The sequence below is a fragment of the Oncorhynchus nerka genome, linkage group LG16, assembly GCF_034236695.1.
Source record: "Oncorhynchus nerka isolate Pitt River linkage group LG16, Oner_Uvic_2.0, whole genome shotgun sequence".
NCBI classification, from domain to species: Eukaryota; Metazoa; Chordata; class Actinopteri; order Salmoniformes; family Salmonidae; genus Oncorhynchus; species Oncorhynchus nerka.
The window spans coordinates 23,198,816-23,223,761 of record NC_088411.1 but is presented as its reverse complement, the minus strand read 5'-3'; the positions used below and the strand labels follow the sequence as shown (position 1 = coordinate 23,223,761).

Genomic DNA, 24,946 nt, shown 5'->3' with positions numbered 1-24,946 from the left:
TCCTTCGACATCATGGCTTGGTTTTTGCTCTGATGTGCACTGTCAACCGATGGTCACTCCGACAGAGCTCCAGAGATCCTCTGTGGAGATGGGAGAACCTTCCAGTAGGACAACCATCTCTGTAACACTCCACCAATCAGGCAATTATGGAAGAGTGGCCAGACGGAAGCTATTTCTCAGTAAAAGGCACATGACAGCCCACTTGGAGTTTGCCAAAAGGCACCTAAAGGAATCTCAGACCATGACAAACAAGATTCTCTGGTCTGATAAAACCAAGACAAAACCAGCATCACGTCTGGAGGAATCCTGTCACCGTCCCTACTGTGAAGCATGGTGGTGGCAGCATTATGCTGTGAGGATGTTTTTCAGCAGCAGGGACTAGGAGACTAGTCAGGATCGAGGGAAAGATAAACGAAGCAAAGTACAGAGAGGTCCTAGATGAAAACCTGCTCCAGAGCGCTCAGGACCTCAGACTGGGGCGAAAGTTCAACTTCCAACAGGAAAACGACACTAACCACACAGCCACGACAACGGAGTGGCCTAGCCAGTGCCCGGACTTGAACCCAATCGAACATATCTGGAGTGATCTGAAAATAGTTGTGCAGCAACGCTCCCCATCCAACCTGAGCGTTAGAGGATCTGCAGAGAAGAATGGGAGAAACTCTCCGAATACAGCTTCTAGCGTCATACCCAAGAAGATTTGACGCTGTAATCGCTGCCAACGGTGCTTCAACAAAGTACTGAGTAAAGGGTCTGAATACTTATGTAAATGTGATATTTCAGTTGTTTCTGTTAATAATACATTTGCAAAAATGTCTAAAAATCTGTTTTGTCATTATGTGATATTGTGTGTAGATTTATCAGGGGAAATAGCAATTTTAGAAATTTTAGAATAAGGCTGTAACGTAACAAAATGTGGAAAAGGTGAAGAGGTCTGTAAATTTGCAAATGCATTGTATTCAAAATAGGTTCTGAAATTCCTTAATTGCACTGAAGAGGGTGAGGAGGAGTCTCCTATAGAGAAGTCAAGTCATTCATATTCATGATCATTACCTGATCTAATCACCCTGAGGCTCTGCTCTTGGCCACAGCAAGTTCACGAGAGGGGGCAGACCTCCCGAGTCCCGCCACAGGGCAGGCAGGAGGAGCAATGTGTGTTGGGTGGAGAGGAGGCAGACCTCCCGAGTCCCGCCACGGGGCAGGCAGGAGGAGCCATGTGTGTTGGGTGGAGAGGAGGCAGACCTCCCGAGTCCCGCCACGGGGCAGGCAGGAGGAGCCATGTGTGTTGGGTGGAGAGGAGGCAGACCTCCCGAGTCCCGCCACGGGGCAGGCAGGAGGAGCCATGTGTGTTGGGTGGAGAGGAGGCAGACCTCCCGAGTCCCGCCACGGGGCAGGCAGGAGGAGCCATGTGTGTTGGGTGGAGAGGGGGCAGACCTCCCGAGTCCCGCCACGGGGCAGGCAGGAGGAGCCATGTGTGTTGGGTGGAGAGGGGGCAGACCTCCCGAGTCCCGCCACGGGGCAGGCAGGAGGAGCCATGTGTGTTGGGTGGAGAGGAGGCAGACCTCCCGAGTCCCGCCACGGGGCAGGCAGGAGGAGCCATGTGTGTTGGGTGGAGAGGGGGCAGACCTCCCGAGTCCCGCCACGGGGCAGGCAGGAGGAGCCATGTGTGTTGGGTGGAGAGGGGGCAGACCTCCCGAGTCCCGCCACGGGGCAGGCAGGAGGAGCAATGTGTGTTGGGTGGAGAGGAGGCAGACCTCCCGAGTCCCGCCACGGGGCAGGCAGGAGGAGCCATGTGTGTTGGGTGGAGAGGAGGCAGACCTCCCGAGTCCCGCCACGGGGCAGGCAGGAGGAGCCATGTGTGTTGGGTGGAGAGGAGGCAGACCTCCCGAGTCCCGCCACGGGGCAGGCAGGAGGAGCCATGTGTGTTGGGTGGAGAGGAGGCAGACCTCCCGAGTCCCGCCACGGGGCAGGCAGGAGGAGCCATGTGTGTTGGGTGGAGAGGAGGCAGACCTCCCGAGTCACGCCACGGGGCAGGCAGGAGGAGCCATGTGTGTTGGGTGGAGAGGGGGCAGACCTCCCGAGTCCCGCCACGGGGCAGGCAGGAGGAGCCATGTGTGTTGGGTGGAGAGGGGGCAGATCTCCCGAGTCCCGCCACGGGGCAGGCAGGAGGAGCCATGTGTGTTGGGTGGAGAGGAGGCAGGCTAAAAAGTGACCAAGTTATCCAGGGATGTCCGTGGAGCAAACTGAGAAGAAAGTGAATCAACAGAAAACTGGGCAAACAGAGAAGAAACTGAATCAACAGAAAACTGTGCAAACTGAGAAGAAACTAGATCGATAAAACTTTTGTGAAGCTGGATGAGCCCTGAGGCATACAGGTACTGTATGTGTTTTTTCCAAGGCTGAACTTTTGTGTTAGACTAAAACTGGGGCTATTTTTCAGAGAGGTACAGAGATTGCGTAGAACATGACCATGAGGTTGAGCTGACCTGGCCATTAGAATATTTAACAACCATGCTGCTGGTATCCTTTTACCTCTTATCTCTTGTTTCCTAGGATAGTAAAGAACCTTGCTGCTGGCTCGTGTTAGTTACGTCTCCTTTCACCCCTACTCTCAATCTCATATCAGCTGAACAAGGACACTTGTGATCACACCAAAGACCATGAGGCTTTGAAACGGAACAACAAAAAATCAACATCAAATCAAATCAAAGCACATTTATTTATATAGCCCTTCGTACCTCAGCTGATATCTCAAAGTGCTGTACAGAAACCCAGCCTAAAACCCCAAACAGCAAGCAATGCAGGTGTAGAAGCACGGTAGCTAGGAACAACTCCCTAGAATGAGATAAGTGAGACCTTGATTCAAATGTTCTCTACATAAATACTTTTCAGACGTCTTGTGGTTCTCAGAGGCCTAGCTAGCCATGCACACCGAAGTAAGATTTTGATTAACTAAATCAAGGCTACATACATCATGGTCAAGGGGTCAAGGATAGCATCTAAATGGTCATGATGGTGATCGAAAAATGAGGCCCATTCTAAACATCCCCGACATTTCGTGAAGGCCGGGGGAGCCAGCTACAGACTTCCACTGACCCCATGAAGCAGATGACTCACCCCCTTCTCTCATCACCATCCGCATGGACACTAATCTGAATGGCATGCCTTCATCCCTCCATCCAGAGAGGGGCCTTACTCAATCTCTCTCTCTGGTGGTAACCAAGTGCCATTCTCTCACTCTCACTGTCCCTCTCCATCTTTATCTCTCATTTTCCTCATTATCCCTCTCCCTCCTTCTCAATCTCTCTCTCTCTGTCACTCTCTCACTCGCCATTTCGATCTCTCCTTCTCTCTCTCTCTGAAAACTCCTAAAGTCTAGCTCCCTGCCTGTACTGTAAGCCAGTAAGGCTAATCGGATCTAATGTTGAGTGATTTATAAGTGTATGCCAAACATGACATTCCAATTGAGTCCTCCCCTGCTGCTCAGTGTTCCAAAATAGAACCCTGTTAAAGATGACACACAGCAGGCGACCAGAGCACATTGTGTCTATAAGGCCCAGTAAATGAGGAAAGGATCAGGACTAGAGAGACTGTGAGAGACGGTATGCTGTAGTTCACCCTAGTTTATTTAAGGAAGTTGTTATCGGAGCTATTCTTTTGTGAAGCCACATGTCATAGGGGGCTTTCAGCTCGCTCCACGGGTCTCATCCTCTAAAAACAAATACAACAGCCAATGTATGGCAGGAAAGAACAATGTTAGACAAACAGTCAATGTCGATGCCGTAATGTAGCTTTTACGAGCTAGCACAAGCATAATAACACTCGATAGCACAAGAATTATAACACTCCCTCGCAAAACCATAATAACTCCAGGGATTCTTCTACCATTAAAATCCTTGGGCGGGCCCGTCTGAACGTTTTGTAAAAAAATTATATATATATATATATATATACAGTATCAGTCAAAGGTTTGGACGCACCTACTCATTCATGGGCTATTCTTTATTTTTACTTTTTTTCTACATTTTAGAATAATAGTGAAAACATCAAAACTATGAAATAACACATATGGAATCATGTATTAACCAAAAAAAGTGTTAAACAAATCTAAATATATTATATATTTTAGATTCCTTTGCCTTGATGACAGCTTTGCACACTCTTGGCATTTTCTCAACGAACTTCACGAGGTAGTCACCTGGAATGAATTTCTTTCCTTAATGCATTTGAGCCAATCAGTTGTTTTGTGACAAGGTAGGGGTGGTATAAAGAAGATAGCCCTACTATGGCAAGAACAGCTCAAATAAGCAAAGAGAAAAGTCAGTCCAGCATTACTTTAAGACATGAAGGTCATTAGGATAAGTTCATTAGAGTTAACTGCACCCAAGTAAGAGTTCAAGTAACAGACACATCTCAACATCAACTGTTCAGAGGAGACTGTGTGAATCAGGCCTTTATGGTCGAATTGCTTCAAAGAAAGCCCTACTGAAGGACACCAATAAGAAAAACAGACCTGCCGGTGTAAATCTGTCCTTTGGTCTGATGAGTCCAAATTTGACATTTTTGGTTCGACCCGCCGTGTCTTTGTGAGATGCAGAGTAGGTGAACGGATGATCTCCGCATGTGTGGTTCCCACAGTGAAGCATGGAGGAGGAGGTGTGATGGTATGGGGGTGCTTTGCTGGTGACACTGTCGTGATTAATTTAGAATACAAGGCACACTCAACCAGCATGGCTCAACCAGCATGGCTACCAGCATTCTGCAGTAAAAATGAAATCCCATCTGGTTTGCGCTTAGTGGGACTATAATTTGTTTTTCAACACAAAAATGGCATCAGATTTTCTCTCAGCTCCATGGCAGAATATGTAGAATCGCAGGAAATTGGCTTGAAAACTGCTAAATGTTCTCTCAGCTCTACAGAGAAATTTGTAGAATTGCAGGAAATTGGCTTAAATATTCCAAAATGACACCCCCTAAAATGTTTTCCAAAATCCTGCAACGGACTGACCTCACTCATTGCCACGCCCCCTTCCTCCTACCTATACACTCATTGCCACGCCCCCTGGCCCCTACCTATACACTCATTGCCACACCCCCTGGCCCCTACCTAAGCCCTTTTTTTATCCAGAAAAACCCTGAACCCTCCCTCACTAAAGTCTCCATGATAGAAACACTGTAAAGAACTTGCTAGCTACACAGTATATTAAATTAGTTCATTATGTTCTAGCACATGGGTATTCAATTCTTACTAGAGGTCGACCGATTAATCAGCATGGACGCGGATTATGGCCGATTACATTGCAATCCACGAGGAGACTGTGTGACAGGCTGACCACCTGTTATGCGAGTGTATCAAGGAGCCATGGTAAGTTGCTAGCTAGCATTAAACTTATCTTATATAAAACAATCAATCTTAACATAATCACTAGTTAACTACACATGGTTGATGATATTACTAGGTTAACTAGCTTGTCCTGCGTTGTAAATAATCAATGCTGTGCCTGTTAATTTATCATCGAATCACAGCCTACTTCGCCAAACGGGTGATGATTTAACAAGCGCATTCGCAAAAAAAGCAATGTCGTTGCACCAATGTACCTAACCATAAACATTAATGCCTTTCTTAAAATCAATACACAAGTATATTTTTTTAAACATGCATATTTTGATAAAATAAATTGAGGTTAGTAGGCAATATTAACTAGGGAAATTGTGTCACTTCTCTTGCGTTCTGTGCAAGCAGAGTCAGGGTATTATGGAGCAGTTTGGGCCGCCTGGCTCGTTGCAAATTGTGCGAAGACCATTTCTTCCTAACAAAGACCGTAATTAATTTGCAATATTTAGACTTATGGATGCCACCCGTTAGATAAAATACAGAACGGTTACGTATTTCACTGAAAGAATAAATGTTTTGTTTTCGAAATGATAGTTTCCAGATTTTACCATATTAATGACCTAAGGCTGATATTTCTGTGTGTTTATTATATTTTAATTAGGTCTATGATTTGATAATTAATATAGGAGTCTGACTGAGCAGTGGTAGGCAGCAGCAGGCTTGTAAGCATTCATTCAAACAGCACTTTCCTGCGTTTGCCAACAGCTCTTCGCAATGCTTGAAGCACAGCTCTGTTTATGACTTCAAGCCTATCTACTCCCGGGATTAGGCTGGCAATACTATAGTGCCTATAAGAACATCCAACAGTCAAAGGTATATGAAATACAAATGTATAGAGAGAAATAGTCCTATAATTCCTATAATAACTACAACCTAAAACTTCTTAACTGGGAATATTGAAGACTCATGTTAAAAGGAACCACCAGCTTTCATATGTTCTCAAATTCTGAGCAAGGAACTTAAACGTTACTTTTTTACATGGCACATATTGCACTTTTACTTTCTTCTTCAACACTGTGTTTTTGCATTATTTAAACCAAATTGAACATGTTTCATTATATATTTGAGACTAAATTGTATTACATTAAGTTAAAATAAAAGTGTTCATTCAGTATTATTGTAATTATTACAAATATATACAGTATATAAAAATCGGCAGATTCATCGGTACCGGTTTTCTTTGGTCCTTCAATAATCGGTTTCGGCGTTGAAAAATCATAATTGGTCGACCTCTAATTCTTACCCTACGAAGTCTGGAGCCTGCTGGTTTTCTGTTCTAGCTTACATTTACATTTAAGTCATTTAGCAGACGCTCTTATCCAGAGCGACTTACAAATAGCTGACAATTAATTGCACCCACCTGGTGTCCCAGGTCCAAATCGGTCCCTGAATGTAGGTGAACAATGAAAAAACGCAGTGGCTGCGGGGTCCAGAGTTGAGTTTGAGGGTTTTAGTATGTTGTTTAATGATGTTTGACATGACAGTGGATATTCAGCATACTGGGCATCATGGCTGGCTCCTTTCTCTGTGGTCTTTAATGTGTGTCATTACAACGCTTCAGTCCGCTCTGATCAAGGCCGTCCGGCCCTGCCTCTGTTGAAAGGCCATTTCACTGGACTAGTCATTAAAATGTGGGCGATGGACACACACTCACATTAAAACGGACGGGGCTGTCGGTCCAGAGTCAGGTCGCTCTGCTCTGCACGCCTCCTAATGTCCTTTAATCATTGGAGGGAAAGGGCCCAGCGCTCTGGTCACTCTGCTCTCAACGAGCAGCGCTGCACTCAGAGACAGTATGAAGAGTGTCCAATTAATTCCTGGGGGTCCTGACCCCTGAATCCATAATGAAAGTTGGGCCAGGCAGACAATGCTGCCAATAGACAGAGCAGAGAAGAACATTGACAGCTATAACTCCTCCATCTCTCTTTACATATGCACGTAAGCATGCATGTGCATGCACACAGACACACACTCACTCACACACTACACTCTCTCTCTCTCTCACACACAAACACACACGCAGTACAGTACACACACACACACACACATTACGCACACAGTGTGAAACCTGACAATGTCAGGAATGTTAATCCCATGATGTGTAAGTTATCAATCCACAGTAAATGTCAGAGGGAGAGGATCTGCCCTCATGAATGATGGATATATATCGCAGCTTGTTTTCTCCTAGTCTGCGTCCCAAATGGCACCGTTTTCCCTTTATGGTGCACTACTTTTTTTTACCAGGTCCCATAGGGCTCTGGTGAAAAGTAGTGCACTATGTAGGGAATAGGGTGCCATTTGGAATACAGAGAGTCACCTCGCCATTGTATTATAGAGTGGGACAGTGCTGCTGAGGGCTTATACTACATCTCCAGACGTAACGTAGCTCATCCCTTCCAGCAGCAGCAATACCTGAATCGCAATGACATTACCATACTGCTCCACTGGCTGCTCGGGCTAGCTGCAGACACAAGGAGGTGAGGAGGAAGGAGAAGGAAAGGATGACATGCTCGCTGCGTTTAGATTCTCTCTCTACCTGGCTCAAGCTATAGAACATTGTGGAGATGTGAGATATTTAGAAAATAAGATTCTAAATGCACACCGTCAAGGAAGAATTGAAAGCCTGCATGAACTTTTTTTTCTCCATTTTCAGTAACAATATATGTGCAGGTAGGGGTGCTAGAGAGGAGCCTACCCTTCTTCTCTCTTTACCTGCTTAGGGAAAGGCTGCACAGCGGGTACTGGCATCCATCCTCTCTGGGGATCAGGTCTAAGCTTAATAACAATTCAGAATAATTCATGCTCCAGCCACCATTGTGGCTTCTGCAACTAAATGCACACTGAAGGTTTCTACCCCTTTGAGGACATCAACTCCAGTGGCTATCTATACGCATCTCTGTGAGAAAATAGGGCTACATAAATCATTCAAAACACACACACACACACACAACCAAAAGTCTCTTTTCACATTCAGCATGTGTTTGCCCTGACAGTATTTTATGAATACCAGCATGTGTTGTATCTGTTTATTTACAGCTGCTTGTTTGCTATGCAAACATTCATCTCGATGGGACCCCTGCTTGATTAATTAATTAGGACTTATTAATTAAATTAGCATTTGTCCACAGCTGGGCTTCTAATCGCAAATTCATAGCGAGTGTTCAAACATCAGAATAATATTTGCCCCAACACTATGTTTAATAACAGTAGACAATAATGTATATTTTCATTCAAATGATGTCAATTAAAAGCATACAACACAATCCATCATTATTTGTAAAGTAAAAGCAAGTTTGAGGTCAGTGTAGCAAATCGTAATACAGTAGCTTCATGAATTGTATTGAATCGATGAATCGATTAGTTGTTGAGTACACTGACGTCTGTCAAGTACTCCAACTTGTCCCTATGGTAATGCAACTATACTGCATCAGAAAAGCACTGTCATGCCATGTTAGAGAGAGAGAGAGAGAGAGAGAGAGCAAAAGAGAGAGAGAGAGCAAAAGAGAGAGAGAGAGAGAGAGAGAGAGAGAGCAAAAGAGAGAGAGAGAGAGAGAGCAAAAGAGAGAGAGAGAGAGAGAGAGAGCAAAAGAGAGAGAGAGAGAGAGAGAGAGAGTAAAAGAGAGAGAGAGAGAGAGAGAGAGCAAACGAGAGAGGGAGAGACAGAGAGAGAGAGAGAGAGAGCAAAAGAGAGAGAGAGAGAGCAAAAGAGAGAGCGAGAGAGAGAGAGAGAGAGAGACAGAGAGAGAGAGAGAGAGAGAGAGAGAGATGAAATGATGGAATAAAACATTTCCATTATTCAAGACATTGGGTTCCTTTTTACACCACACCAGCAGTGGTATAATTCAAGACATTGGATTCCTCTTTACACCACACCAGCAGTGGTATAATTCAAGACATTGGATTCCTCTTTACACCACACCAGCAGTGGTATAATTCAAGACATTGGATTCCTCTTTACACCACACCAGCAGTGGTATAATTCAAGACATTGGGTTCCTTTTTACACCACACCAGCAGTGGTATAATTCAAGACATTGGGTTCCTTTTTACACCACACCAGCAGTGGTATAATTCAAGACATTGGATTCCTTTTTACACCACACCAGCAGTGGTATAATTCAAGACATTGGATTCCTCTTTACACCACACCAGCAGTGGTATAATTCAAGACATTGGATTCCTTTTTACACCACACCAGCAGTGGCGAGGAGGCACCGGGGGAACAGGCCGTTTAATAAACACAGTCAAGGCTGCAGAGAGCAGAGCAATTTGACACAGTTTTAACCATCGTTGGGCTCAGGCTCCTGTTTGTGTGTGTGTGTGTGTGTGTGTGTGTCTGTCTGAGACACACTAATAACAAATGGTTCTATATAGTGCATTTCCTTTCCTAAGGTTCTATTCTGAACAAAAATAGAAATGCAACATGCAACGATTTCAAAGATTTGACTGAGTTACAGTTCATATACGAAATCAGTCAATTAAAATAATTAATTAGCCCCTCATCTATGGATTTCACATAACTGGGATTACAGATAGGCATCTGTTGGTCACAGATACCTTAAAATCAGAAAACCAGTCAGTATTTGGTGGGATCCCAATGTGTCTCATGCAATGCGACACATCTCCTTTGCATAGAGTTGATCAGGCTGTTGATTGTGGCCTGTAGAATGTTGTCCCACTCCTCTTCAATCGCTGTGCGAAGTTGCTGGATATTGGCGGGAACTGGAACACGCTGTCGTACACGTCAATCCAGAGCATCCCAAACGTCTGGTGAATATCCAGGAAGAACTATGAGATTTTCATCTTGTGTACAGACCGTTGCGACATGGGGCCATGCATTATCATGCTGAAACATGAAGTGATGGTGGTGGATGAATGGCACGACAACGGGCCTCACGATCTTATCACGGTATCTCTGTGCATTCAAATTGCCATCGATAACATGCAATTGTGTTTGTTGTCCGTAACTTGTGCCTGCCCATACCATAACCCCACCGCCACCATGGGGCAGTCTGTTCACAACGTTGACATCAGCAAAACGTCTCGCCCACACAACGCCATACACATGGTCTGCGGTTGTGAGGCCGGTTGGACCTACTGGAGATGGCTTATGGTAGAGAAATGAACATTAAATTCTCTGGCAACACCTCTGGTGGACATTCCTGCAGTCACCATGCCAATTGCACTCTCCCTCAAAACATGAGACATCTGTGGCATTGTGTTGTGTGACAAAATGGCACATTTTAGAGTGGCCTTTTATTGTCCCCAGAACAAGGTGCACCAGTGTAATGATCATGCTGTTTCATCAGCTTCTAGATATGCCACACCTGTCAGGGGGATGGATTCTCTTGGCAAATGAGAAACGCTCACTAACAGGAATGTAAACAAATTTGTGCACACATTTTGAGATAAATAATCATTTTGTGTGTATGGAACATTTCTGGAATCTTTTATTTCAGCGCATGAAACATGGGACCAACACTACACATGCTGCATTTATATTTTTGTTCAGTGTATAAAGAACTGTTAAAAAAAGGTTCTATATAACGGGTTCCACCATGGTTACAACCCTTTTGGGGGCTATATAGAACCTATTTTTATGGTTCTTTATAGAACATTTATAAATAACTTCTATCAATCTCAAAGGTTTTTTGAGTCTTTCACAAGATACCATCACTGGCCATAGTCATATATACTACGAAATAGCACAACACAACAGATAAGACCAACTGGAATGGCACTCAGGGCTGCACAAAAAGAGATGTGCACACACCATGTCCCAAAATCAAACCTAAACAGCCACCGCCCCTACATTTTAATGATCACTAAAATAACCCTTTTTTGAACTGTAAAGAACCATTTGAAGGCCTCAAAGGGTTCTTTGGGTCAGTATGGTTCCACATAGAACCACCACCTTTCCCAAAGAACCCTTGAGGAACCCTCACTTTTTGGTGTGTAGGCATAGGCTAAACAGTACCGCCTTCAAAGTCCACAGATGAGGACATGGGGACGATTCATTCACGTTGTTGCACGAAAGCACTGAATGGCAAAAGGACATAAAGCCTGCACCGGTAGGCTACGGAAAACGGAATCATCTTACCTTGAGCTGTTGTGTAGTGGATAAACAGGGAAAACAATAAAATCCACGAGGCGCGCCACCTCAGTCCAGGCGAAACTCCAGCCATTGTCCACAGCCGGGCTAAATAAACAGCGTGTGTCCGGCACGCTGAATAGATGTTGTGCCGCTGACCAAGTCGTCCCGGAGTTATCGTGTCTGTGTTGAGTTGTCTGTGTGGATCTTGCAACTGTCCGCTCTGTGAACGTTGTCGTCGCTGAAACCGGGCAATCTCAGGGCGCTCAAGCGAGACCGCGCGATCGATCCAACAATCGCCAACTGCTCAGAAGGAACGGTATGTGGAACAGATCAATTGAAAGTTTGTACAGTCACACACAGGACTGAAATAATATGAGTAAATTCCAACTAACATAAGCCCATAAATGCAATTATCGATAGGCTTATGCAATACCGTGGTCAATAAATTGAGTATGTGTCCTTTAAACTGTAACCTTTTGGATAAAAATAGGAGCAGAGTCCATGTTGACTGCAGGATACAGAGCTATTGTGTTTTAACTCAATTGTAGCAGACACTGGCAATCGTGGCTTTCAGTCTGTCTTGCAAGGAGGCAGACCTATTTAAAAAAAAATTAGGCTACGAATGGCAACAAAACAGCCTGACCCTTTCTGGGTTCCTTTGAAAAAATCCGTTTCAGATTGCCGAGCAAAGTTCAATCATAAACCATTCAATTCTCACAGCACCTGCATCGGGAGCAAGTATACATCATCAAATATCAATATAGGCAACTATTTCAACAGCAATACTTGTCCCGTTTCCATAAAAAATTTTCATAAAGTGTATCCTCTTCTGGTGATGGTCAGGATGGATGATTATCTCTGGTCGTAGCTATTGAAGGAGGGAGAGTGCTGGAGAGATGAGTTTAGCTCCCTGAATCCGTTATGTGCTTGAGCAATACCAGCGATGCGCCCGGCATGAGTCGCAAAAGTTTCCAAAGACGATTCCCGCGTCAGGTCCGGGAATTCCCTTGGTGAAAACAAATCTATCTAAGTATTAGGGAAAAGGGGAGTGGGAGAGGAATGTTAAATAATAACGCTATCATCGATGTCTTCGGAGGCGGAGGAGCACGGTTTGTCTGTGTGCTTTGAAGGCAGCGTCCACAGTTCCTTTTGCGAATCATAGAACTGTCTATCGGTCTCGGTCGGTCTGCATCTAGCATGCGCGTGTATGGGAGGGTAGCAGGTTGCCACCACGCGGCAGAGCGCAATAAAGCATCCATTACCAAGCGATAGAGAACAGCCCATGACCGACATGCACAGATGTAAAGTCCACTTTCAGAAAGCACATATACGTACCTGGTTGATGAATAAATCATTTCAATTTTATTTGATACAATACACAAGTGACACTCCTGTTTTCTGCTAGGCTACAATAATAGGTTGAATAAGTTACCCACTGTGCAAAAACTGGTTGAATCAACGTTGTTTAAAAAAAAGTGTGATGTTGAATCAAAGTTAAAAAATATTGGATTTGCAAAAAGTCATCATGTAAGAGCATTTCTTATATTTTGCACCCAACGTTTAACCTCAATGAAATGTTTTGTAGATTTAATGTTGAATCCATGTTAGTTGACAACCAGTAGCGGTGCATGGGTCAAATCATTGGGGAAGTCAAGCCAGAACAAAATGCCATCAAAAGTTAGGACACACCTACTCATTCCAGGGTTTTTCTTTATTTTCACTATTTTCTACATTGTAGAATACTAGTGAAGACGTCAAAAATATGAAAGAACACAAGTGGAATCATGTAGTAACCAAAAAAGTGTTAATCAAATCAAAATATATTTACATTTGAGATTCTTCAAAGTAGCCACCCTTTGCCTTGATGACAGCTTTGCACACTCTTGGCATTCTCTTAACCAGCTTCATGAGGCAGTCACCTGGAATGCATTTCAATTAATAGGTGTGCCTTGTTAAAAGTTAATTTGTAGAATTTCTTTCCTTCTAAAAGTGTTTCAGCCAATCAGTTGTGTTGTGACAAGCTAGGGGGGTATACAGAAGATAGCCCTATTTGGTAAAATACCAAGTCCATATTATGGCAAGAACAGCTCAAATAAGCAAAGAGAAACAACAGTCCATCATTACATTAAAACATGAAGGTCAGTCAATCTGAAACATTTCTAAAACTTTGAAAGTTTCTTCAAGTGCAGTCACAAAAACCATCAAGCGCTATGATGAAACTAGATGTCGTGAGGACCGCCACAGGAAAGGAAGACGCAGAGTTACCTCTGCTGCAGAGGATAACTTAATTAGAGTTAACTGCACCTCAGCAATTGCAGCACAAATAAATGCTTCAAGGGGGTTCAAGTAACAGACATCTCAACGTGAACTGTTCAGAGGAGACTGCATGAATCAGGCCTTCATGGTTGAATTGCTTCAAAGAAACCACTACTAAAGGACACCGATAAGAAGAAGAGACTTGCTTGGGCGAAAAAACAAGAGCAATGGACATTAGATCAGTGAAAATCTATGATTTGGTCTTAGGTCCTTTGGTCTGATGAGTCCAAATTCGTCCACCACCGTGTCTTTGTGAGACGCAGAGTAGGTGAACGGATGATCTCTGCATGTGTGATTCCCACCGTGTAGCAAGGAGGAGGAGGTGTGATGGTGTAGGGGTGCTTTGCTGGTGACACTGTCAGTGATTTATGTAGAATTCAAGGCACACTTACCCAGCATGGCTACCACCGCATTCTGCAGCAATGCACCATCCCATCTGGTTTTTGCTTGGTTTTCAACAGGACAATGACCCACACACACCTCCAGGCTGTGTAAGGACTATTTGACCAAGAAGGAGAGTTATGATGTTGCATCAGATGACCTGGCCTCCACAATCACCCTACCTGGTTTGGAATGAGTTGGATCGCAGAGTGAAAAACATCCAACAAGTGCTCAGCATATGTGGGAACTCCTTCTAGAATCTAGACTGTTGGAAAAGCATTCCTCAGGAAGCTCGTTGAGAGAATGCCAAGTGTGTGCAAAGCTGTCATCAAGACAAAGGGTGGCTACTTTGAAGAATCTAAAATATGTTTTGATTTGTTTAACACTTTTGGTTACTACATGATTCCATATGTGTTATTCTACAATGTAAAAACTTGTAAAAATAAAGAAAAACCCTTGAATCAGTAGGTGTGTCCAAACACATTGTACTGTATGTCTTGTGATAATTGCGTTGTTTGCTCTATAACATGTTAGTTAATTTGCCTTGCGATGATATATGCCTTGGCCGAGCCAATAAAAAGACACTTAGGCAGAATAAATTCAACCACACTGTTGTTTCATCACAAAACCAGAGAGCAACCTCTCTCAGCTGAAGTCCACAAAGTAACAGACAGTTACATGACCTACAGCAAGGTCAAGAAAGTTAATGTTTCCTACATTTTCGGACTACAACTACAACAACTATTGATTTAGAACCACGAAGAGTTACTGCAGTTAGAAAAGTTAAACAGGAGCTGCCTCCACTTTTGCAGCACCATTTCAACTTCAACATTGAAACATGATCAAGCAACCTATGCTTAGTCGAATACAGTGACATCTAAAATATATAAAAAACGGTTTAGTCCAATCAACATAAGCTAAATATGATGGGACTGTCCATGGTTCTGTGTATGTGTGTGCATTCGTGCAAGTAGAAAAAACATGTTGACTCACCCTACTTGTAGATAAACGGCAATGCCATCCTCCTCTATTTCATGATGACGAAACAGTCTATGACTGTCATACAGTATGCACGTACATTTTTTTGGTCCTAGGCTATCTGGCTAAAATACTTGCTCACAGAGAATTAAGTAAAACCACAAGTCCAAATCCCTATCTCCATCCATGGCTAATTTAGGAAAGGGACAATTTTAGCTTCCTAGCTAGCCACCGGACGAGAACAACATAAAGAGATGCAACAATTCAACCTGTTTCTGTCAATGACGTATTTCTCTGTGATAGGAGTGAAACCAAATCAAAACTGGTTTCCCTTGACCCTTTTTTTTGGTGTGCCAGGACCATTCACAGTTGAGCTTAGTTTAGCTTAACACTGATTGGCTATTTATTTTATTTATTTTTTATCAAGGCCGGCCGAATGCTCACTGGCATCCCTTGCATTCAATGCTATGGGCGGCAACAATGTCATACGCTTCAGATAGATGGCGTACATATACAGAGACAAAGGGGTGCACTCTTGCAAATTGAAGGAAAATTATGAAAACACAGAGAGATGAAAAGTACAATGTTTTCTTTTTTTTCTCTGGAAATGTTTGGTGGGAAGCCTGGGTTCCCTTGGCATCCATGAATACACGCTACTGTTGACAACTCAACCAAATGTACATCAAAACTAGATTTTGAATTGATGTCTGTGCCCAGTGGGTATGTGCATCTGTTCAAGGTTATAGATGATTTATAGATAATGAGTGTCCTTAAGCTGGACCACCACATGATCTACCCTTACAAACTGTGTGCAGAATAAGAAGTCACTGCTACCAGCAATATTTCAGAGAGTACGCTAAAGCACATCTGGTCATGGGAAACAAATAGAGTCACAGACACATGCTGAAACTGTCAATTTAGGGCTTGATTAATTATGACAATTGAACAGCTCCTCTTGAATATTCAAACACCATTTGAACATGTTCACTGTGCTCAGAGTGGGATTTACACGTTTATCCAGAGGAGAATGACAGCCAAGAGAGTGAGACAAAATCCCAATGAGACACTTGTTGACTGACCAACAATATCTCATAGTTTCCCTTCGAAATTCGACATATTATGGATTAACACATTTTTAATGTAAGTGCTGCAGCTCTGTGCCAAAACATGGCTATTTACTAACATAACTTATGCACACCTGCTGTAACTGCTGTCGTTAATGCAGTAAAGGTCTGGTGATGTTTTGGACACTTTGGTACAGATGTGCCTTGTCGTAATGCTAAAACTGGCTTTCAAACCGAGGACCCTGGTTTGATGTAGATGATAATGTGTTTTCTTGTATGCCAAATAAGTCCGATCTTGTTTATTTAACCCTTCTTTCACCAGGTAAGTTGACTTAGAAAACCTTCTCATTTACAGCAACAACCTGGGGAATAGTTAATGGGGAGGTGAGTAGGATGAATGAGCCATTTGGAAGCTGGGGATGATTAGGTGGCCATGAGGGCCAGATTGAGAATTTAGCCAGGACACCAGGGTTAACACCCCTACTTTTAAGATAAATGCCATGGGATTTTAAGTGATCACAGAGAGTCAGGACACGCGTTTAACGTCCCATCTGAAAGACAGCACCCTACACAGGGCAATGTCCCCAATCACTGCCCTGGGGCATTGGGATAATGTTTTTTTAGACCAGAGGAAAGAGTGCCCCCTACTGGCACTCCAACACCACTTCCAGCAGCATCTGGTCTACCATCAAGAGACCGACCAGGACCAACCCTGTTAGCTTCAGAGGCTGCAGGGTGGGATGCAGGGTAGCATGCTGCAGAGGGAGGTCCTGATTCTGGAAGTGGACTGCTCATTCGACTATTACATTGGAGCAAGCCTTTGCGGACAAGCTCCTCAAATACCATCCCTTCAAATCATGCCTAGACAGCTTGGGATACAGATTGATGGCACTGATATTTGGCAGTCTCGGCCACGTACAGAGGATTACTCTACGTGGCCTCCAGATTGCAGGCCTGCCTAAGACCAGAGCAAGGCAGCTGGCTAGGTACTGCTCCGTTTCGGCGGTTATGAGCAGGTGATTTTTGTTTGTGTGAGTGTCGTCGTGTCAACGACCCTTGTAATTGTTGAGTCCTTTGTGATGTAATGTGATTGATTGTTTCAATAACGTATTTAAAATGTGTTTGTGTGTGTAGAGAGAGAGAGAGAGAGGGAGAGAGACCCAGAGAAAGAGAGAGAGAGAGAGAGAGAGGTTTACCATGACACAGCAAATCCTCTTAATGTCTTTAGAACAAGGCTTTTCTCCCCAGGGGAATAAGGTAGCGGCTCAAGTCAATGTTTTGGTGGTGAATTCCATCGAAGCCACCACAGGACACTAAAAAAAAAACACACACCATGGTAATGGCTTCTGTTGTTTCTCTGCGTGCTCCCTATTCTGCTGTTGTCTCTCTCCATCTCATCCAGAAAATGGGAGACCTTGCCAGGAAGTTAATAATAGGATAATGTCAGTGAAAACAAAGATGGAGTGTATTCCTACCCACCCCAGGGGTACCCCACCATCCAATTTATGATTTTTAAATGTACTTACAGTGCATTGCGTCCACTCAGCAAGAGGGTGATTTCCTAGAACCCCCAGGTTGTAGATTTTCAGCTGGAGTTGTTTGGAGCTCACATTTTCAGAGGCAAACCATTTTCGTATTTATCTAGGATGCTTCCCAAATGGCACCCTATTTACTCTATAGTGACCCTATGGGTCCTGGTCAAACATAGTGCACTAAATAAGGAATAGGGTGCTATTTGGGATGCATCCCTAGTTTCCCTCGCTTTTCCTTTTCAGTTGCCCACTGCAGTAACTACAGTATGTCAAATCTAACAGGTGTTAACTCCTGGTGTCAAAGAGCTGTGACTAGCTATGATTATAGATGGCTGCATGCTCCACTTGTCTGATTCATTCCAATATCAGACGCTGGTGTGTGTCCCCCTAAGCACATTGTTCATTCAGCACACACATCTCATCCACCATCCACCCAGACTTCACACATCTGATCCATCCACCCATAGCATTCAGTCTGACTACACAAGCGGCAACAATTCAGTCATCATCGTCTGGAAAAATACCGAAATTACAGTGATGACAATATTCAGGGAAACACCTCTGTAACATACTCTGTATGTCTGACAATCCTCTCTTCAAGCTGGCTGGCTACTAAAGTGGGTAGAGACATGATCTTCCCCAGATTGAAGACATGGGATCCAAGGTTACGGACCAAATGGCACCCATTCAAATAAAAATAAAATACAATTTTATTGGTTACATACACATGGTTAGCAGATGTTAATGCTAGTGTAGCGAAATGCTTGTGCTTCTAGTTCCGACCGTGCAGTAATATCTAACAAGTAATCTAACAATTCCACAACAACTATCTTATACACACAATTATAAAGGAATGATTAAGAATATGTACATATAAATATATGGATGACCGATAGGCAAGATGCAGTAGATGGTATAGAGTACAGTATATACATATGAGATGAGCAATGTAAACATTATATAAAAAGGCATTGTTTAAGTGACTTATCCAAATGTTAATTATAAAAGTGGCTAGAGATTGAGTCTGTATGTTGGCAGCAGCCACTCAATGTTAATGATCACTGTTTAACAGTCTGATGGCCTTGAGATAGAAGCTTTTTTCAGTCTCTCGGTCCTAACTTTGATGCACCTGTACTGACCTCGCCTTCTGGATGATAGCGGGGTGAACAGGCAGTGGCTCGGGTGGTTGTTGTACCCTCTTTTTTTCTCCCCAATTGGTAGTAGTTACAGTCTTGTCTCATCGCTGCAACTCCCGTACCGACTCGGGAGAGGCAAAGGTCGAGAGCCACGCATCCTCCGAAACACAACCCAACCTTCTTGACACAATGCACATCCAACCCGGAAGTCAGCCGCACCAATGTGTCGGCGGAAACACCGTACACCTGGCGACCTGGTCAGCGTGCACAGCGCCCGGCCCGCCACAGGAGTCATGAGTACACGATGAGACAAGGATATCCCTGCTGGCCAAACCCTCCCTAACCCAGATGACACTGGGCCAATTGTGCATCGTCCCATGGGCCTCCCGGTTGCGTGGCGACAGAGCCTGGGCTCGAACCCAGACTCTCTGGTGGCACAGCTAGCACTAAATAAGGAATATGCAGTGCCTTAGACTACCCGGGAGGCCAGGTGGTTGTTGTCCTTGATGATCTTTTTGGCCTTCCTGTGACATCGGGTGGTGTAGGTGTCCTGGAGGGCAGGTAGTTTGCCCCCTCACTACCCTCTGGAGAGTCTCACGGTTGTGGGCGGAGCAGTTGCCATACCAGGCGGTGATAGCCCGACAGGATTCTCTCGATTGTGCATCTGTAAAAGTTTGTGAGTGTTTTTTTCCCTATACAGGGAAAAAAATAAAGGTTCTTAAATGGTTCTTCAGTAGCCCTTAAGGTTCCTTGGAGAACTCTTGCCTGATAAAGAACCTTTGAGTTACACAGATATTCTCAGGTGCAGCGAAATGCTTGAGATTCAGTGCAGTAATAAAATAAAAACACAATCCAGAAAAAAGACATTTATATAGGATGAGCCATGACTAGAATACACTATATAGATGTAACGTGGGTGAAACGGTATGGAAACGTTACCAGTGTTCAATGACTATGTGCTATGCATAGGGCAGCAGTCGCTAAGGTGCAGGGTAGAGTACCGGGTTGTAGCCAGCTAGAACAGTGACTAAAGTTCAGGGCAGGGTACTGGGCCAAGGCCGGCTAGTGGTGACTATTTAACAGTCTGATGGCCTGGAGATTGAGATACATCTTTGATGCACCTGTACTGTCTCCACCTTCTAGATGGTAGCGGGGTGAACAGGCCATGGCTCTGGTGGCTGAGGTCCTTGATGATCTTCTTTTCCTTCCTGCGAATCTGGGTAGATTTTGGAATGATGGGCGGGGGGGTGAGTCGGGAAGCAGGTGAAACGTTTTAATAAAACAACAAAACCAAGAACACGACACTAACATAAAGCAGTACGTTGATACACAAGAGCAATACCAACTGGTGAGTGAACCTGGGAGAGTGACGTATAAAGAGGAGGAAAGGATGAAGGTAATGGAGTCTAGGTGCGAATCATAATGATTCACATGTACGCGTAATGATGAGTGGCAGGCGTGCGCAATGATGAATCCCAGGACTGGTGGTTAGTACTCTGGCGATGTCGTACGCCGGAGGGGAGGAGCAGGAGCAGATGTGACAGATTTCTGGGTAGATTTGTATTTATCCCAATCCCAATTAGCTGCTCCCAAGGCAGCAGCTACTCTTCCTGAGGCCCAAATAAAACAGTACATCATATAACATTATTACACCACTAAATATCTACTATTCAAAATGCATAATACCACCATACAACAATATTACAATGTACATGTGTGTTGAGTGTATGTGCTAGTGTGTGCGTATGCCCGTGTCTCTTCACAGTCTGCGTTGTTCCATAAGGTGAAGTTTTATCTGTTTTTTAAATCAGATTTTACTACTTGCATGAGTTACTTAATTGGATCTATGTAGTACTGTGCATTTCCCAGTGTCTGTTCTAGACTTGGGTACTGTGAAGAGACCCCTGTTGGCATGTCTTGTGGAGTATGCATGGGCAACTGAGCTGTGTGCAAGTCGTTTGAACAGACAGCTCTATGTTTTCAACATTTCACTACCTCACAAAGACAAGTAGTGATGCAGTCAATCTATCATCTACATTGAGACAGGAGAGATTAACATGCATGTCATTGATGTAAGCTCTCCATGTACATTTAAGGGCCAGCCATGCTTCTTTGTTCTGGGTCAACTGTAATTTTCCCATGTCCCTCTTTGTGGCACTTGAGGGTTTAGTGAATGGTTTGTCCCAAATACAATGCTTTTAGTTTTTGAAATACCCACTCTAAAACTGACTGCAGCTCTTTGTTAAGTGTTGCAGTGATTTCACTTGTCGTGGTAGCTGACATGTATAATATTGTGTATTCTGCAGGCAAACACTGTTCTGTAGGCTTAGATTGAAGATATGGAAAATAGGAGTGTCACTATAAACTCAGCAAAAAAAGAAACGTCCCTTTTTCAAGACCCTGTTTTTCAAAGATAATTCGTAAAAATTAAAACAACTTCACAGATCTTCATTGTAAAGGGTTTAAACACTCTTTCCCATGCTTGATCAATGAACCATAAACAATTAATGAATATGCACCTGTGGAAGGGTCATTAAGACACTAACAGCTTACAGTCGATAGGCAATTAAGGTCACAGTTAATGAAAACTTAGGACATTAAAGAGGCCTTTCTACTGACTCTGAAAAACACCAAAAGAAAGATGCCCAGGGTCCCTGCTCATCTGTGTGAACGTGCCTTAGGCATGCTGCAAGGAGGCATGAGGACTGCAGATGTGGCCTGGGCAATAAATTGCAATGTCCGTACTGTGAGACGCCTAAACAGCGCTACAGGAAGACAGGATGGACAGCTGATCGTTCTCGCAATGGCAGACCATGTGTAACAACACCTGCACAGGTTCGGTATATCCGAACATCACACCTGCGGGACAGGTACAGGATGGCAACAACAACTGCCTGAGTTACACCAGGAACACACAACCCCTCGATCAGTGCTCAGACTGTCTGCAATAGGTTAAGAGAGGCTGGACTGAGGGCTTGTAGGCCTGTCGCCTATGGGCACAAACCCACTGTCGCTGGACCAGACAGGACTGGCAAAAAGTGCTCTTCACTGATGAGTTGCGGTTTTGTCTCACCAGGGGTGATGGTTGGATTTGTGTTTATGGAAGGAATGAGCATTAAACCGAGGCCTGTAATCTTCAGCAGGATCGATTTGGAGGTGGAGGGTCGGTCATGGTCTGGGGCAGTGTGTCACAGCATCATCGGACTGAGTTTGTTGTCATTGCAGGCAATCTCAACGCTGTGCGTTACAGGGAAGACATCCTCCTCCCTCATGTGGTACCCTTCCTGCAGGCTCATCCTGACATGACCCTCCAGCATGGCAATGCCACCAGCCATACTTGTCATTTAGTGCGTGATTTCCTGCAAGACAGGCATGTCAGTGTTCTGCCATGGCCAGTGCTGTTTCGTTTTGTTCACATCGTTTAGTGTTTTGTTCCAGTGTTCAGTTTGTTTATTAAAAAGACATGAACACTTACCACGCTGTACCTTGGTCCTCCTCTCTATCTCCAGACAACATCCGTTACAGAAACACCCACCACCAGAGGACCAAGCAGCGTGGTAAGGGCAGCAGCAGGAGAGGCAGTGATATTTGGAGAACTGGACTTGGGAGGAGATTCTGGACGGCAAACGACCCTGGGCACAGCCAGGGGAATATCGCCGCCCCAAAGCAGAGCTGGAGGCAGTGAAAGCAGAGAGGCGCCGGTATGAGGAGGCAGCACGGCAGCGAGGCTGGAAGCCCGAGAGTCAGCCCCAAAAATGTATTGGGGGGTGGCACACCGGGAGTGTGGCTAAGTCAGGTAGGAGACCTGAGCCAACTCCCCGTGCTGTGTGTGTGTGAGAGCGATAGGGACCGGGCAGGCACCGTGTTATGCGGTGGAGGGCAAGGTGTCCCCGGTGCGTGTGCATAGCCCGGTGCGGTACATTCCAGCTCCTCGTATCGGCCTGGCTAGAGTGGGCATCGAGCCAGGTGCCATGAAGCCGGCTCTACGCATCTGGTCTCCAGTGTGTCTCCTCGGGCCGGCGTACATGGCACCAGCCTTATGCATGGTGTCTCCGGTTCGCCAGCACAGCCCAGTGCGGGCTTTTCCACCTCGCCGCACTGGCCTGGCTACGGGGAGCATTCAACCAGGTAAGGTTGGGCAGTCTCGGTGCTCAAGAGCTCCGGTCTATCCGGTGCCACCTCCACGTACCAGCCCTCCGGTGGCAGCCCCCCGCACCAGGCTGTCTCTCTGTCTTCTCCCTACACGTGCTCCCGCCTGTCTAGCGCCGCCAGAGCCTTCCTCCTGCCCAGCGCCGCCAGAGTCTCCAGTCTGTCCTGAGCCGCCAGAGTCTCCCGTCTGTCCTGAGCCGCCAGAGTCTCCCGTCTGTCCTGAGCCGCCAGAGTCTCCTGTCTGTCCTGAGCCGCCAGTCTCCCGTCTGTCCTGAGCCGCCAGAGTCTCCAGTCTGTCCTGAGCCGCCAGAGCCGCCAGTCTGTCCTGAGCCGCCAGAGCCGCCAGTCTGTCCTGAGCCGCCAGAGCCGCCAGTCTGTCCTGAGACGCCAGAGCTGCCAGTCAGCCAGGAGCCGCCAGAGCCGTCAGCTATCCAGGAGCCGCCAGAGCCGTCAGTCACTCAGGCGATGCCAGAATCGCCCTTCACTCCGGCGCTGCCAGAGTCTCCCGCCTGTCCGGCGCTGCCGGAATCTCACGCCTGTCAGGCGCTGCCGGAATCTCCCGTCCATTCGGGACCCGTTGCGTGGGTCCCCAGTCCAAGGTTTTCCCTGATTGAGAATCATACTTAGGTAGCCTGGGTTACACTTTTAGTTTGTGGGTGTTTGTTTCCGTGTGAGTGTTTGGGCCACACGGTACTGTTTCATTTTGTTCACATCGTTTATCTCCAGACAACATCCGTTACAGTATAATTCTAATTCTAAGTCTAATAAAAAACATTACAGTGTAATCCCATTTGATCAACTTTATTTGTAGATTCGATTAGTAATAGTTATAGTAATGAACAAAGTCCAGTTACAGCTTCTTTTGACAAAATAGAAATGGAAAAGATAATAATAATATAATCAGCCAAGAGCGCAGGTGAAATGATTTGCCATTTTCCTAAACAAAAGCACATGAACAATTGTACAGGATGAATTGCATAAATAAATATTTGTGGAAACATATTAATGATAATATATAAAAACAGTAATTTGTTGATTGTATCGAACACTGTATTGTTCCCTTATACGCGCGCCTTTTATACGCGCGCCTTTTATTTGTTTTTCCCATTTTTCCCATTTTTCTCCCCAATTTCGTGGTATCCAATTTGTAGTTACAGTCTTGTCTCATCGCTGCAACTCCTGTATGGACTCAGGAGAGACGAAGGTTGAGAGCCATGCGTCCGAAACACAACACACCAAGCTGCACTGCTTCCTGACACAATGCCGACTTAACCCGGAAGCCAGCCACACCAATGTGTCGGAGGAAAAAACGTAAACCTGGCGACCGTGTCAGGGTGCATGCGACCTGACCGCCACAGGAGTCACTAGAGCGCGATGAGACAAGGACGTCCCTGCCGGCCAAGCACTCCCCTAACCCGGACGACGCTGGGCCAGTTGTGCGCCACACCATGGGTCTCCCAGTTGCGGCTGGCTGCAACAGAGCCTGGACTTGAACCAGGATCTCTAGTGGCACAGCTAGCAACTGCGAAGCAGTGCCTTAGACCTCTGCGTCACTCGGAGGCCCATACACGTGCCTTTACTAATAAATCAATCTTGTCTTCTCTTTATGCTTCGGATCCACAGTCAGCATACAGCTTCGGGGCTTTGTGTGAGCAAGCCCCACAAACAAATCAGTTGCACTGCACACAGTTTTCATGGGACTTTTTTCGTGTGCACCTGCCGCAAGTGTCGCATAATCTCTCTGAAGTGGTTGCGTGTCATGGTCTCTCAGAATTGTCCACCCCGTACCTATCACACCAAAATAATCCACATCCATGCTCTTTCCGCCATATTCCCTGTGGGTATACAAGAGTGCAATAAATGCTTTGAGTTCATCTATAGACATGTCCTAAGTCCTGTTG

At 45.1% G+C, this 24,946-nt stretch overlaps 1 protein-coding gene across 8 annotated transcripts in view; it reads right to left on the bottom strand.

Annotated features, from left to right (window-relative positions):
• sdk2b (sidekick cell adhesion molecule 2b) overlaps nt 1-11,666 on the bottom strand; it is a 503,042-nt gene extending 491,376 nt beyond the window's left edge. For all 8 annotated transcript variants that reach the window (XM_065002523.1, XM_065002524.1, XM_065002525.1 and 5 more), the window contains exon 1: nt 11,496-11,666. In XM_065002523.1, coding sequence (XP_064858595.1) covers nt 11,496-11,580 — 85 coding nt within the window. In that variant the 5' untranslated portion in view covers nt 11,581-11,666. The remainder of the gene's footprint in view (nt 1-11,495) is intronic.
• Between the last annotated feature and the right edge of the window lie 13,280 nt (nt 11,667-24,946).